The sequence below is a fragment of the Spizellomyces punctatus genome (genome assembly GCF_000182565.1).
Source record: "Spizellomyces punctatus DAOM BR117 chromosome Unknown supercont1.11, whole genome shotgun sequence".
Lineage (NCBI taxonomy): Eukaryota > Fungi > Chytridiomycota > Chytridiomycetes > Spizellomycetales > Spizellomycetaceae > Spizellomyces > Spizellomyces punctatus.
Window position 1 is genome coordinate 171,879 of NW_015971547.1, and position 12,762 is coordinate 184,640.

At 47.6% G+C, this 12,762-nt stretch overlaps 6 protein-coding genes across 6 annotated transcripts; 3 read left to right on the top strand and 3 right to left on the bottom strand.

Annotated features, from left to right (window-relative positions):
- The first annotated feature begins 156 nt into the window (after positions 1 to 156).
- On the top strand, positions 157 to 4,290 carry SPPG_06117 (uncharacterized protein). Its single transcript, XM_016754323.1, has 12 exons — positions 157 to 281; positions 345 to 598; positions 657 to 902; positions 964 to 1,082; positions 1,140 to 1,354; positions 1,411 to 1,624; positions 1,690 to 1,855; positions 1,917 to 2,506; positions 2,563 to 3,410; positions 3,481 to 3,577; positions 3,646 to 4,009; positions 4,067 to 4,290. The coding sequence occupies exons 1-12, from the start codon at positions 254 to 256 to the stop codon at positions 4,241 to 4,243; spliced, it is 3,318 nt and encodes a 1,105-aa protein (XP_016606453.1). The 5' UTR covers positions 157 to 253; the 3' UTR covers positions 4,244 to 4,290.
- On the bottom strand, positions 4,216 to 4,879 carry SPPG_06118 (uncharacterized protein). The gene has a single exon (XM_016754324.1). It carries the CDS (start codon positions 4,673 to 4,675, stop codon positions 4,307 to 4,309), a length of 369 nt encoding a protein of 122 aa, XP_016606454.1. The 5' UTR covers positions 4,676 to 4,879; the 3' UTR covers positions 4,216 to 4,306.
- A 141-nt stretch (positions 4,880 to 5,020) lies between these two features.
- SPPG_06119 (uncharacterized protein) lies at positions 5,021 to 7,404 on the top strand (the record flags this gene model as incomplete). Its single annotated transcript, XM_016754325.1, has 10 exons — positions 5,021 to 5,539; positions 5,595 to 5,706; positions 5,769 to 5,985; positions 6,059 to 6,126; positions 6,194 to 6,304; positions 6,378 to 6,405; positions 6,473 to 6,540; positions 6,601 to 6,971; positions 7,046 to 7,132; positions 7,191 to 7,404. The coding sequence occupies 10 exons, from the start codon at positions 5,021 to 5,023 to the stop codon at positions 7,236 to 7,238; spliced, it is 1,629 nt and encodes a 542-aa protein (XP_016606455.1). The 3' UTR covers positions 7,239 to 7,404.
- A 230-nt stretch (positions 7,405 to 7,634) lies between these two features.
- On the bottom strand, positions 7,635 to 8,464 carry SPPG_06120 (uncharacterized protein). Its single transcript, XM_016754326.1, has 2 exons — positions 8,047 to 8,464; positions 7,635 to 7,964 (listed from the first exon to the last, which is right to left on the bottom strand). Exons 1-2 carry the CDS (start codon positions 8,238 to 8,240, stop codon positions 7,847 to 7,849), a joined length of 312 nt encoding a protein of 103 aa, XP_016606456.1. The 5' UTR covers positions 8,241 to 8,464; the 3' UTR covers positions 7,635 to 7,846.
- Positions 8,465 to 8,531: 67 nt separating this feature from the next.
- SPPG_06121 (uncharacterized protein) lies at positions 8,532 to 9,849 on the bottom strand. The gene is made up of 2 exons (XM_016754327.1): positions 9,308 to 9,849; positions 8,532 to 9,247 (listed from the first exon to the last, which is right to left on the bottom strand). The coding sequence occupies exons 1-2, from the start codon at positions 9,774 to 9,776 to the stop codon at positions 8,802 to 8,804; spliced, it is 915 nt and encodes a 304-aa protein (XP_016606457.1). The 5' UTR covers positions 9,777 to 9,849; the 3' UTR covers positions 8,532 to 8,801.
- Positions 9,850 to 9,939: 90 nt separating this feature from the next.
- SPPG_06122 (NAD-dependent epimerase/dehydratase) lies at positions 9,940 to 12,363 on the top strand. Its single transcript, XM_016754328.1, has 9 exons — positions 9,940 to 10,390; positions 10,599 to 10,807; positions 10,873 to 10,964; positions 11,030 to 11,091; positions 11,164 to 11,267; positions 11,339 to 11,444; positions 11,509 to 11,594; positions 11,682 to 11,837; positions 11,943 to 12,363. The coding sequence occupies exons 1-9, from the start codon at positions 10,189 to 10,191 to the stop codon at positions 12,057 to 12,059; spliced, it is 1,134 nt and encodes a 377-aa protein (XP_016606458.1). The 5' UTR covers positions 9,940 to 10,188; the 3' UTR covers positions 12,060 to 12,363.
- The last annotated feature ends 399 nt before the right edge of the window (positions 12,364 to 12,762 follow it).

A 12,762-nucleotide genomic window follows, 5' to 3' on the forward strand; every position in this document is an offset into this window, starting at 1 on the left:
CCACTTGTTCGTGCGCCAACATCACAGAGCTTCAACTGAAAGTCAATCGCCAGCAAAAAGCTCCCTAAAAACCAACCCTGAAAATCGTCGCGTTCCGTCAGCAAGCTCCAAAGAAGCGTGTCCCCCCTCCAACCCAGCCCCCCGCTCGACCATTTAATCTCACTTGCGATCCGCACGCGCAGGGAGCGTAGGGCGTAAACCCTGTTGCACGCTACAGAAAGTACAGAGTTCATATCCTTCTTGGAGCAGCAATATGTCGGACGCAAAGTACTTTCAACGAGGTCTGTATTGCAAAAAAAGCATAGTGCACGAATCCACTACAATTAGCTCACAATGGATCGCAGGGAAAATCCACGACCTGAGGACTGAACTCAATTCAGACCGAAAGGACCCAAAGCACACTAAGAAAAAAGTGGCAATGAAAAAGATTGTTGCAAACATGACAATGGGGAACGACATGTCCGCTTTATTTCCAGATGTCGTTGGATGCATGTCCGTCCCGGCGTTGGAAGTGAAAAAGATGGTGTATTTGTATTTGATCAACTATGCAAAAAGTAAACCGGATATGGCTGTTTTGGCTGTGAATACCTTGGCGAGGGTATGTATTTTGTTTTCTCGCTGGGTCGTTCAACAGGTGCAATACTTACGCAACACAGGATGCAGAAGATCCCAACCCACTCATACGAGCCCTCGCCATCCGGACTATGGGATACATGCAAGTGGACCGCATCATAGACGAACTGCTGCGCCCTCTGCACAAGTGCCTGACTGATAAGGACCCTTATGTGTGCAAAACGGCGGCAATATGCGTCGCAAAATTATTTTTGCATAGCAAGGAATTGGTGGAGAAGGAGGGATTTCTGGACCAGCTGAGGGCTTTGTTGGGACACGATAACTCGACTGTGAGTGTCAGTGTTGAGGATGCAGGGAGAGTTCCACTGGATTAACGTTTTGGACACTTAGGTTGTTGCAAACGCTGTTGCTGCCTTGATGGAAATCTCGGATCGTTCGGAAAATTTCGATTTTTCTCTGGATGTGTCCCAAGCCAACAAACTGTTGACAGCCCTAAACGAAAGCTCCGAGTACGTAAGGTTTTTTTTGATTATTCAACACGTAATTTCTCATCTTCGCTCTGTCAGATGGGGTCAAGCATACCTCCTCGATGCCATCATGCGTGTCGTACCTCAGGAAGCAGACGACGCTGAGCTCTTGGCGGATCGAATCAGTCCCAGGCTTCAGCACGCCAATTCAGCTGTAGTTCTCACCGCTGTTCGGGTCATCCTCTACTTGACGAATTATATTCCAAAGGAAGATACGGTCAACTCGCTTTTGAAACGTCTTGGGCCACCTCTAGGTAAAGCCATCGACAATCATGTCACACGCGACAATAATCTGACATTTGAACATCAGTCACACTCCTCCATAATGGCCCCGAGGTCCAATATGTCGCCCTTAGAAATATCCTTCTTCTACTACAACGGAAACCGGATATTCTCAGAAACGAGCTTAAAGTCTTTTTCTGCAAGTATAACGACCCGATTTATGTCAAGTTGGCTAAATTGGAGATTATGGTTCGGTTGGCGGGAGAAGGAAATGTCGATCAGGTTCTGTCAGAGTTGAAAGAGTGAGTTGAATCTGCAACTCCATGAGTGTTCTTTTAGGTTGATTGTGTTTGGGGACTTTCACTAGGTATGCATCTGAAGTCGATGTGGATTTTGTGAGAAAGTCTGTTCGGTCGATTGGGCGGTGCGCCATCAAAATCGAGAGTGCTGCAGACAAGTGCATTAGCGCCCTGGTGGAGTTGATTGAGACCAAAGTCAATTATGTCGTCCAAGAAGCCATTGTCGTAATCAAAGTAAGATGAACCCACTCTCGAATGACCGGCCGTCGGCAATTGCTAAACAGAGGTTCCGCAGGACATCTTCCGCAAATACCCCAACAGATACGAATCCATTATCGGAACCCTTTGTGAAAACCTCGATACCCTCGACGAACCCGACGCCAAAGCTTCCATGATTTGGATTATTGGACAATACGCTGACCGGATCTCCAACGCGGACGAACTCCTCGAGGCATTCCTGGAGAAATTCCTCGAAGAGACTGCCCAAGTTCAGCTGGCACTCTTGACTGCTATCGTAAAATTATTCATAAAACGGCCGCTGGTTGGCCAGGAACTCGTTCCAAAAGTCCTGAAATTCGCGACAGAAGAGAGCGATAACCCGGATTTAAGGGATCGAGGATTCATTTACTGGCGACTCTTGTCCACGGACCCAGTCGCAGCGAAAACGATCATCTTGTCAGACAAGCCCGCCATATCCACCGAAACAGACAATGTGGACAACCAGCTATTGCAAGAGTTGTTACTTCATGTATCGACCTTGGCGTCGATTTATCATAAACCTGCAACAAGCTTTATTGGAGGTGTCAAGCCGCGCAAGTTGATGCCGTCACGAGCGTTAGTGTTCAGGAATGTCGGTGGCACGGGGTTGCCTGAGGAGATGCCAGAGTAAGTCCTGTTTACTTTATGCGCTTACCATTGACGCTCACGGATACTCTTTGCAGGGACATAAACCCCTATGCGACAGGTGTAATGAACAATCCCTATACAGATGACCTGGGACTCTCAACCCTTCAAACCGGGGAAGGAAATCTTGGAAACTTATTAGATCTCGATCTGGGCGGCGGGGAAGAGAATGTGGATGTTGCTGGGGCGTTTGGAGATGAGAGCGAGTTGGGCGGATTGAATTTCTCTGGTGGTGGAGGTGGTGCAGTAGGACAAGGGCAACAGACTCGGCCAGTGTATTTGTTTTCATCGATTGCGACGTTTGGAGGCGGGCAAGGTGTTGGTGGTTCGGGTGGTGGATCGAGCGGATTGGGACCAACAGGTGCAATGGGTGGTTTGGGTGGTTTGAGTGCAATGGGTGCAATGGGCGGAACGGGGGCAATGGGCGGAACGGGTGGAATCAGCCTGGGAGGTTTACCGGGAGGTGCAAATGGAATGGGCGTAAGCGGAAATAATCCTTTTGCAGGAATTCAGCAGCCACCACTAGCCCAACAGCAGCAATTGACGCCTGCTTTCGCACCGGGCACATTTGGTATGCTCTCGGCAGCAACACCACCGCTAACCTCTCCTCCTGCCTCCATCCCCACCCCGGACGTCATCAGTCGACAGTCAAACCCCCTTGCCACGCTCGACCCATTTTCCAAAACCTCTGCTTCGGCGAATGCATCCCTGCAATCCCCGCCATCATTGACACCCGATGCAAACCCGTTTGGAGGTATCAGCAACAGTACGCCTCAACCCGATATTTTGGGAGACTTGGCTTCCCTTTCGTTGAATACCCATGTTCCACCGAAACAGCTTTGGATGTCTGCGGCGAGTGGGCGGGGATTGCAAGTTGTTGGCACCTGTGAGTCCAGTAGATGAACGCGGACACTCTGTGAACTGCGTTGTTTTAACAATTGCTTCAATTCTTGCAGTCGTGCGACGACAGGGGCAAATGTGGATGGAGATGGTGTTCACTAATAAGGCGTTGCAGCCTCTAAGTATTGCAGGGATCTTGTTCAACAAGAATACGTATGTTGGACTGTGCGTGGCTTACGTGATTCGGACAAGAAACTAATGTGGTTGCTCTTGTCAAACAGGTTTAGTCTAGTTCCAGGCCCGCTGGACGTGCGCGGCCCCATATTCCCAAACACGTCTGCAGAAGCGGCTCTCAACCTCAAGGTGGAAGGCCTTTCACAAGGCTCGACACCTGTCAATAACCTCCAGGTCGCGCTCAAGACGACAGCGGGGATCGTGTACTTTCAGACTCTTGTCCCTTTGCAGGTTCTCTTTGTCGAGACGGGTGGGTTGGACCAATCTTCATGGTTGCGCATGTGGAATGAGATTGGGGATGAGCGAGAATCTAAAAAGAGTGTGGGTTTGACTGTGGATGTGGAGCGAGCCAAGCATGCTTTGAAAAGTGCCAATGTGTTTTGTGTCGCGCAGAGGGTGATTGAGGGGGTGGTGAGTATCTATCGACTTTTCATCCTTTAAACTCGAGTGCCAACAATATCCTTTTAGCAACTCTTGTATACGTCTGTCCGCCTGGTGGACGGAACAATCTTTTTGAGCGAACTCAAATTCGAGCCCGCAACCTCTAGCTGCATTGTGTCTACAAAAACATATGCAACGCATCTCCAAGAAGCTTTCCAAGAAGCCTTGAACCAAGTGCTCAAACAAGAGGAACCATCCGTATAGATCACCATTTTATATATATATTTTTTAATAAACTCTTTCTCCTCCTCACAACTATTGCTTGCTCTAAGCATTCATTGCCAGTGGAATTGAAGGTGGATGGTACATTTTCATGCCTCCATAGGCAGGTGGAGCGGACGCAACGCGCTTCAAGTCCGAGTCTTCACTAAACGAGGATGCCGTACTGGGTGTCCGTGTGGTCATGTCTGGCGGCACGTAATCGTGTTCTTCATGGTCGAGAGGATGGTGTTGGAGGAGTTTGCCCTTGAAGCTCTTTTCTTTGAGTGTTGCTTCGAGGGCCTTGTAAAAGTCGTGGGATTCAGGTGACGGTGGCGATGTGCTTGATGGTGATGTGGGGGAAGACGGGGATGCAAAAACGAGGGAATATGAGTAGTCTATAATGGTTGTGAGGGCAGATGCAATGTAGGATAACATGGTCGTTGTCGTTGTTGAATGTCGTTCTGATTGTCACAGTAATGGCAAGTGTGAAATGAGTTGAAAATGACAAATGGAAATAACGTGGGAAAAAAGAATCCCAAAGCCCTTTTCATATAGAAAATCACATGTCACGTGAATATGTTTCATCATTGATTTGTGTAACCATAAAATGCCATGGAACAAAAAGATGATGTTATTCCCGTGTGATGCTCTCACATGTGCGCGTGAGAAAAACAAGCGGATCTCCGAACAGTCAGAGAGTGGCATGACAACAACATTTGTCACTAGTCACGTCAGTATCATGTGATATATATCACGTGATAGATGAGGGATTCTCGGAGGATGGCGATTGTGGGCGAGAAGGTGCTAGGAGCAACCATGTCACTCTGGAGGATTCCACTGCAGCAATCACTACGGCATGCAGTGCAAACGAGGGGATTCACAAGGGTGTGTAGAGGACCTTGTATACGGGGCATACGGCTGGGTTTAGGGCATGGCGCGAGAGTCGTTCGTCCGGTCATTGCTCGCACTGCAGCAACTGCCACCACCACCGCATCCTCCACACAGTTGGAACCACACCATGGTACAGAACCCACATCACCGTCATCGCAAGGACCCGCTGCAAAGTATTCCAAACTCGTCAAACAAGGCTCCCTGAGAGACGACCCTCACCAACGCGAAACAGTCCGTCTCTTGCAGGACTTGTATGACCGACTGCAGTTGTACACACCTCCTCCCATTCAGCAAGTCGCCCTTGAATTGGATGATCATGTCCCTATTCATAAACAAAAGGGGAGGGACGACATGTTGTCTCCTGATTTTGCGTGGATAAAAGAGAGTGAAGAGAACCTATTGTCAAAGGTAACTTGCTAAGGTGCAATCTGGCAATGTGATGCGGAACTAAGGAGACGATGAGTTGTCAAGCTTCTTTACCAGGAGGAAAAAACAGCAGCAAATGGTTGAGCAAAAGGGCCCAACGGGACTGTATCTCTACGGCGACGTTGGAACGGGGAAGACCATGGTCATGGGTAAGATACTGAACAGTTTCCGGTCAGGCGTCGTCCGATTTGTCTAACGTCCTTGTGAATAGATTTGTTTTACAACACAATACATGTCGACCGCAAGCGTCGCGTCCATTTCCACGCCTTCATGCAGGACGTACATCGACGGATTCACCAACTGCGAACTCAAAAAGGGGTCACATACGATCCATTACCGATTATCGCAACCGAGTTGGCAAACGACGCGTGGCTGCTCTGCTTTGACGAGCTTCAAGTGACTGATATTACCGATGCCATGATTCTGAGGTATGCGCGTTTATGCTGCATGCATTTCACGCAATTCGACGCCCGCATAACTGGAACGCTCCTCTTCACACAGGCGGCTGTTTGATGAGCTCTTTAAACGAGGCGTAGTGGTCGTCACAACGTCCAATCGTCCTCCAGATGGTATGTAAACAACTGAAACAGCCTGTTAATCGTTGCTTCGAGATGTTGCAATAACACATTCTCACAGAACTGTACAAGAATGGAATACAGAGACAGAGCTTTCTGCCTTGTATTGCGCTGTTCAAGGAAAGGTGTCATGTGCATTCCTTGAATTCAGGGATTGATTACCGAAAACAAGGTAAATACTCCTTACTGGCTCTTTGTATGTGCCTCTTCCTGAGCTAACAACAATATCTTGCATGGGTACTTAGAGCGCGAGCGCCTAAGAGTGTACTTTACGTGAGTGACATTGCTCCTTTGTTGTGTTCCTTTCTTGTACTCACCGCTTGGTTAACTTTGGACACAGCCCGCTCAATCAGAAAACCGAAAAGACCGTGAACCTCATATTTAACAAGCTTGCTCGAAACGGCAAAGGTAGCATCCTAGCTGTGCACCCAATTCATAAGCGCCTAATGTACACTCATTTATCCATAGTTGAATCCACGACTCTGACCTTTTTGGGCCGCTCTCTTACCATCCCCGATACCTCCAGTGGTGTCGCCAAGATCTCCTTTCAGGAAATCTGCGGCGAACCGCACAGCGCGGCCGACTACCTTGAAGTCGTTCGCAACTTTCACACAATTATCCTCACCGACATTCCCCGCATGACGCTAGACCACCGAAACGAAGCCCGCCGTTTCATCACCTTTATTGATACCATGTACGAAAATAAGACGAGGCTACTCATATCAGCAGACGCAGAGATATTGGAGCTATTTACTGGAGATGTACCTCGGGTGTCTGAGGGGAGCCTTGTGGCTGCCGAGAGAATGTTGATGGATGACTTGAAATTGAGTCCAGAGCAGGTGGGTGAAGAGATGATGGATAATAATGGATGATTACCGCATGCAACGGCGTGTATTGACCCCTCTCGTTGCAGTTGACAAGTTCAATCTTCACTGGTTCTGAGGAAGTGTTTGCCTTCCAGCGAGCTGTTTCACGATTAATTGAGATGCAAAGCCATCAGGTATGGGACCTGAGTTTTTTACCATTACTTTATTCCGTCTGAATTCTTTTGGCACCAGTGGCTTGGGGATGATCTCAAACAGATTCTTATGACGCGTGAAGTGTAGATGAGTAGATAGAGATGTGGTATTGTAGCTTTTTAGAAAGACGTGGGCTTAGAGTAGCAGCGTTATGGTATTTTCGTATATTTTTATTCTATATTATTAGCTGGGGTCAGAGTTCGAATTTGGATGGAATAATATGTAGATGGGCTGCGTCTTGTCTCACAACGAGGTTCATTTTACTCTATTTCTTGTGGGCATATCATCTTACGATCAGGGAGTGTCCGCTACTCGCTACAGTGCTCATAACCCCCTACCCTTCAGTGGAAACTGGGATATGACAAGAGAAACGTAAGATGGGATAATGTGTGCATAGGCTGCGTCTTTCCTCACAGCCAGCTGATTTACTCTATTTCTCGTGGGCATATCATCTTACGAGCAGGGAGTGTCCGCTACTCGCTACAGTGCTCATAACCCCCTACCCTTCAGTGGACACTGGGAAATGACAGGAGAAGCGTAAAAGGTAGCTTTGGAGAAAAAAACAAACGGGTAACATTATAAAAAAGACTGCTCGGACAATGGCCGAGACTGATAGGGCCTTAAACACCACCATCCTTTATCGCCTCAAAGTCCTCCAGCTAAAAACACCACAAATCGCCTTCCATACATCCTCCTTAACCCTTGTTTGGTCCACTCCCCTGAACACTCTTGACAACCGGAACGATAATAACAATCAAAATCACAATCACAATAGCCGCAATGATGAGTTTGAGCTTCAAATCCTTCCACCACCTGCAAAAAATAAAAATCACCAAGAAATGAGCACACCGTAACATTCAAAAAGCTCTATTTCAACGTCCACACAAACACTCACATTTGCCTCCGAACTTTGGTAGCCCCCCTTTTAAACTGCAACGCCCCTTGCTGAAGATCATCCGTCTTGTTTTGTAGGGATTCGAGTCGTTCACCGCGAGCCATGACTTTCTCGATATTGTTGTGCATGATGCCAATGACCTCGTCCACTTGGTTCTGGACCTGAGCGGTCTTTTGGTTTGTTGGTGACGACATGTTCGAGTCTTTGTGGAGGGGATTGGAGTCAAAAGTACTAGACACAAACTCGAGAGGTTTCAAGCAGCAAATCCGTCGTTTTTATAAAAAAAAGCTTTTTTGCCTCCGTATGTTGTGCACCACCCAAAAATCCAAAAAGACATTATTCCGATCCCCAAGGCCCTCATCTTTTATGTCTGGATATAGTAACATGGTATCGGTTGCCGAAACGTCTAGAATTGCAGCTTCATGTGATGCTGCGCAAGACAATGAGGGTTCTTGGAGGGTGATGCTTACGTGGTTTTGTTTTACGGCTTGTTCAGCATTCATCTTCTTTTTTGGGTTGTCTTGTTAACAAGGGTACATTGAAAGAGACTGCTCTACCTTCCATTCTCGACGTTGCCTTTACTGACGTTGTTAAGAACGGTCTTTAGCATTCCACCCACATGGTGGATGACTAACGAATGTAAGTAGACAGGATCTCTAGATACATATGATGTCCGGCCAGTCAACATACACTATACAACTCCACCATAGACGCACCCGGTCATCATACACTATACAATCATTATCTAGAACGGCCTAAGTATTATTCATCAAGTACTTACCATAAACCCCGCAAGCCTTCTCTACACCTCTAATAAATCCTGGCACACCCCATCTAGCCGCCCAGTCAACAACAAAAGCAGGGATACGTCCCTTCGGATCATCAAAATAGTGCATTGCAATCAACGTCCCTCCATCCTTATCAGCTCGTAGATCCATACGTTGTACATAGTGATCGACTCGGACGAGTCCACGGGAATATGGAGGTATTGTTGATGGCAGAGAGGTGCATGAGATACTCGTAGTCAGCGAGTGTGGCGATCGAATTTGTCGGACATGGACACTGTACACGTATTCGCGATGTGATAGAGGGAAAGGGTAACGGGTTCCGTGATGATATAGCACTGGAGATACATGTAGCTCACGTAGCATGGTTGCTCTCTGATGGACAATGTCATCCACCGACACGTTGGATTGGACATCTATACGAGAACCAGTAAGAAGCGGAAAACTGATAGAGACATAGAATGATTCTACGCTACCGCTACGGTCTAAAGACTTGTTTAGCGACGCTGCTGGCTCGACCATCTTGGTAAAGAGAATATGTTTATCCCACGTCTGGCGAAATTGCATATCAAGCCATGCGCAGAGTACTAGATCTGGCGAGGATCGCGGGATACGTCCGAGAGCTCTATATTCGTATATTGCAGAAGCAGTATGTGTCTTCTCGACTTGTGCTTGCGTTTTCATCAATGCTGTGTTGCTTGGTCTTCGCCGCCGCCATACTTCAAACCCTTCCACTTTGACATAAGGTTGGTATCCTTGGAAGAATTGCTCTGGAGTTTGGTCGAGGAAATCTACCTCCTCCTCATTGACTTCTGTTTGCACACTCTTTGCATCCGCCAATTGTCCCCCAGTCGTCAACACTGTAGAGGACCATCCACATCGCGAGAGATTGACAGCGGCATAGAACGAAAGTCCTATTCCAGGCACCCCTCGAAGCCAGGACATTTGACGGCCGAGCGCAAGCAACAAAAGCAAAAAAAACAAAAAGAAAGCAGTTGATAACTCTAGAAAAGTCCGTTCAACACTCGCAATTCAACCCTGCAGGGGGGGGCGTGCTTGATTAGGTGAGCTTAATCAGCCACATTCTTGTGGCACGCGGCGAACATCTTTCAAAGCGTTCAACGGGAACCCCGCCCCCCTCCTTCTTCTTTGACTTTTCGAGAAACCCATCGTTTTCTTCATCCCGGCAGCTAGTGCGCTTTTGTTTAGGTTCCCTATTCCTTCCGGCCGCAACTGCTCTACAGTGTACTTTGTTCGCCAGCCCCAAAAGTCGCGCTCATCGTTCGCCCCATCGTTGAACTTTTGCGTTCCTTGTCAAAAAACTACGGTGCTATAAACAACCTATACCCTGTTCCACATGGCTCCCGTTATCCTCGTCCTAGGTGGAGTTGGCTTCATTGGCCGTAACTTTATTGCCTATATTATCGACAACAACCTTGTCGACCACGTACGCGTTGCGGACAAGGCGCTTCCTGCCACCGCCTACCTATCGGATAAGCACAAAAAGGTGTTTGACGATAAGCGAGTGGAATTCAAGCAAGCAAACTTGACGAATACTGGTATGTTAAATGTAGTGTGATATGAAATGCTTGGGAAAACACGTCGCAACTGTGGCCGGTAGACTGGGTTTTCTGAATCTTTACGTACGATGCCCTCTGGACCATGTGTGCCAAGAATGATTCCATGAGACTGCAGATGGCAATATTATGCGTACTCTTCTGTGCCGATTCTCACGTAGCATCTTTTTCTGCATCTGTTTCCAATTAGCTGCTGTTGAGAAAATCTTTACGCGAGATGATGGCAAGGAATTCGACTACGTGTTCAATCTGGCGGCGGAGACAAAGTACGGGCAGTCAGACGAGGTATACGACGAGCGAACCTTCCAACTCTCGGTTGCTGTGGCGAAAGAGGCGGCCAAGCGCAAAGTAAAAGTCTTTGTGGAAGTCAGTACTGCACAAGTATACGAATCGGACAAGGTGTGACCCGTGGTGGTTTGGCAGATCTAAACCCAAGAGGTTGACAAGTAATTGGCAAAATACAGAAACCATCCGCCGAAGAGGGCAAGCTCAAACCTTGGACGGCAATTGCCAAATCCAAGTTGAAGGCTGAGGAAGAGTTGAAAAAAATTTCTGGGTATGATTTCTCAATTTATTTGCCTTTATAGCGGTTGCCTGATATGCCCTATCTATTCCAAACAGCTTGAACTTGGTGATTCTGAGGCCTGCCATTGTTTACGGATGGGGAGACGTTTACGGAATCAGTACGTAGCATGATGTGCAGATCAGCCCGCCTACCCGCAGCTTTTGCTTATCGACACGTACTCGCTTTGCAGCCCCCCGTCTGATTATGGGTGCTGTTTACCGCCAGTTGAACGAAAAGATGGAGTTGCTTTGGACAAAGGATCTGAAGATGAACACTGTGCATGTGGACGATGTGGTAGGAAAGACCTCCCGAAGTTGGAATGGTAAAAAGTTCTCCAACTTTGTGTTTATGTCATGCCATACTAGGCGCGAGCATTGTGGCATGTAGCGGCCACAAAAGAGGAAAAGGGTGGCCGGACCCGCCCAGTAACCGCTGCCGAAATTTACAACCTTGCTGACAAAACCGATACAGGTACCGTTTTACCGCGTCAGCATTAGTCATCAACTTTGTTAAAAACACTCACATGCATTTCCAGATCAAGGGAAGGTCAACCAGCACATTCAGGCTATTTTCGGCATTGACACGGGCTTTCAGGGGACTATGATTAGTCAATTTGCCAAGGTAAATGCGGCAGAGGGATCGAATTTCCCTGTGCATGTCACATGAAATTTGTCGAGCGCGGAAACTGATCTCTTGGCGTGTTTGCAGCTGAATCTGGAATCTGTGACGGAAGATGTGAATGATAAACACCTTCAGCCGTGGTCAGAGCTATGCAAGGCTGCGGGTGTAACAAACACTCCGCTAACGCCATACCTCGACAAGGAGCTACTGAAGGACAATGCCTTGAGTGTGGATGGGTCCAAGGTGAGATGTCGCTGCAGCTGATGAATAGTAATGCCGCAGACTAGCTCTTTGACAGTAAACCACGCTCACAAACTGTTGATCTGATGTTTTTACCCTCTTGAACAGATTGAGAAAGAACTCGGTTTCACTTACACAGTTCCCCAGTTGACAGAGCAGGAGCTGCGGAAGGTGGTGGAAGAGTTTGTTGCCAGCAACATGTGGCCCAAAGGGACTACGAAATGAGCATGTGTAATGATGTGACGGCCTTTAGTAACGGACGGTGGAATAGAAAATAGATCTTGTTGGCGATGGACACCAGTTGCTGAGGAAAAACAAAGCGACAAGGGATGTGGGGTGCGGGATGTTAGGTATACTATGTGGACAGCCACGTCTTGATGATGTATTTCTAGGGGATGGTTTAATATTGTTTTGGTGGCAATGTATCTGGAGTATTTGGCTCTTCTTGCACATCTGGCTTATATGCACATCTGGCTTGTAGTCCCCATGGGAACTTTCGTCAATGGTTAGCAATTGCATTGTTCCAGTCGCTGTTTCTTGATGGACCTGTCTCGTCCTCTATCTTGCGTACCCAAGGATTACTGGCGTACCATATGGGAAACCGCTGCCTGCCACATGGCACGCATGCAAAAGGAAAAATCCAGCTGAATGTTTTGCTTACATAACCAAACTCCGCTGACCGTGTGTGTTTTTGCATACTGAGTTTATGGTTTCGTGCATGACCGACTGTTATCACCTTATATTGAGCGTATACAGAACAATGCCAGACGTTTTAGAAATTGTAGTCACTTTCTATTTGTTGTGTATGACGTTGCCGAACCGGCTAGAAGGTAGACCAAAGGTACCGCTGCTAGAACGTAGCGTTATGCTTTACGCTAAAGAGACAAGACACTATATTTTTTGTTTGTCTTGTTTGTTATTGTTATTG

Excerpts from the sequence above, each read along its gene's own strand:
- SPPG_06120 (XM_016754326.1), bottom strand. The coding sequence starts at position 8,240 with ATGTCGTCACCAACAAACCAAAAGACCGCTCAGGTCCAGAACCAAGTG. Across the intron at positions 7,965-8,046 it reads ACCAAAGTTCGGAGGCAAAT|GTGGTGGAAGGATTTGAAGC; the intron begins GTGAGTGTTTGT and ends TATTTTTTGCAG.
- SPPG_06118 (XM_016754324.1), bottom strand. The coding sequence starts at position 4,675 with ATGTTATCCTACATTGCATCTGCCCTCACAACCATTATAGACTACTCA.
- SPPG_06121 (XM_016754327.1), bottom strand. The coding sequence starts at position 9,776 with ATGTCCTGGCTTCGAGGGGTGCCTGGAATAGGACTTTCGTTCTATGCC. Across the intron at positions 9,248-9,307 it reads CAAGTCTTTAGACCGTAGCG|ATGTCCAATCCAACGTGTCG; the intron begins GTAGCGTAGAAT and ends GTTCTCGTATAG.
- SPPG_06122 (XM_016754328.1), top strand. The coding sequence starts at position 10,189 with ATGGCTCCCGTTATCCTCGTCCTAGGTGGAGTTGGCTTCATTGGCCGT. Across the intron at positions 11,268-11,338 it reads CTGTGCATGTGGACGATGTG|GCGCGAGCATTGTGGCATGT; the intron begins GTAGGAAAGACC and ends ATGCCATACTAG. Across the intron at positions 11,445-11,508 it reads TGCTGACAAAACCGATACAG|ATCAAGGGAAGGTCAACCAG; the intron begins GTACCGTTTTAC and ends ATGCATTTCCAG.
- SPPG_06117 (XM_016754323.1), top strand. The coding sequence starts at position 254 with ATGTCGGACGCAAAGTACTTTCAACGAG. Across the intron at positions 599-656 it reads CTGTGAATACCTTGGCGAGG|GATGCAGAAGATCCCAACCC; the intron begins GTATGTATTTTG and ends TACGCAACACAG. Across the intron at positions 3,411-3,480 it reads ATTGCAAGTTGTTGGCACCT|TCGTGCGACGACAGGGGCAA; the intron begins GTGAGTCCAGTA and ends CAATTCTTGCAG.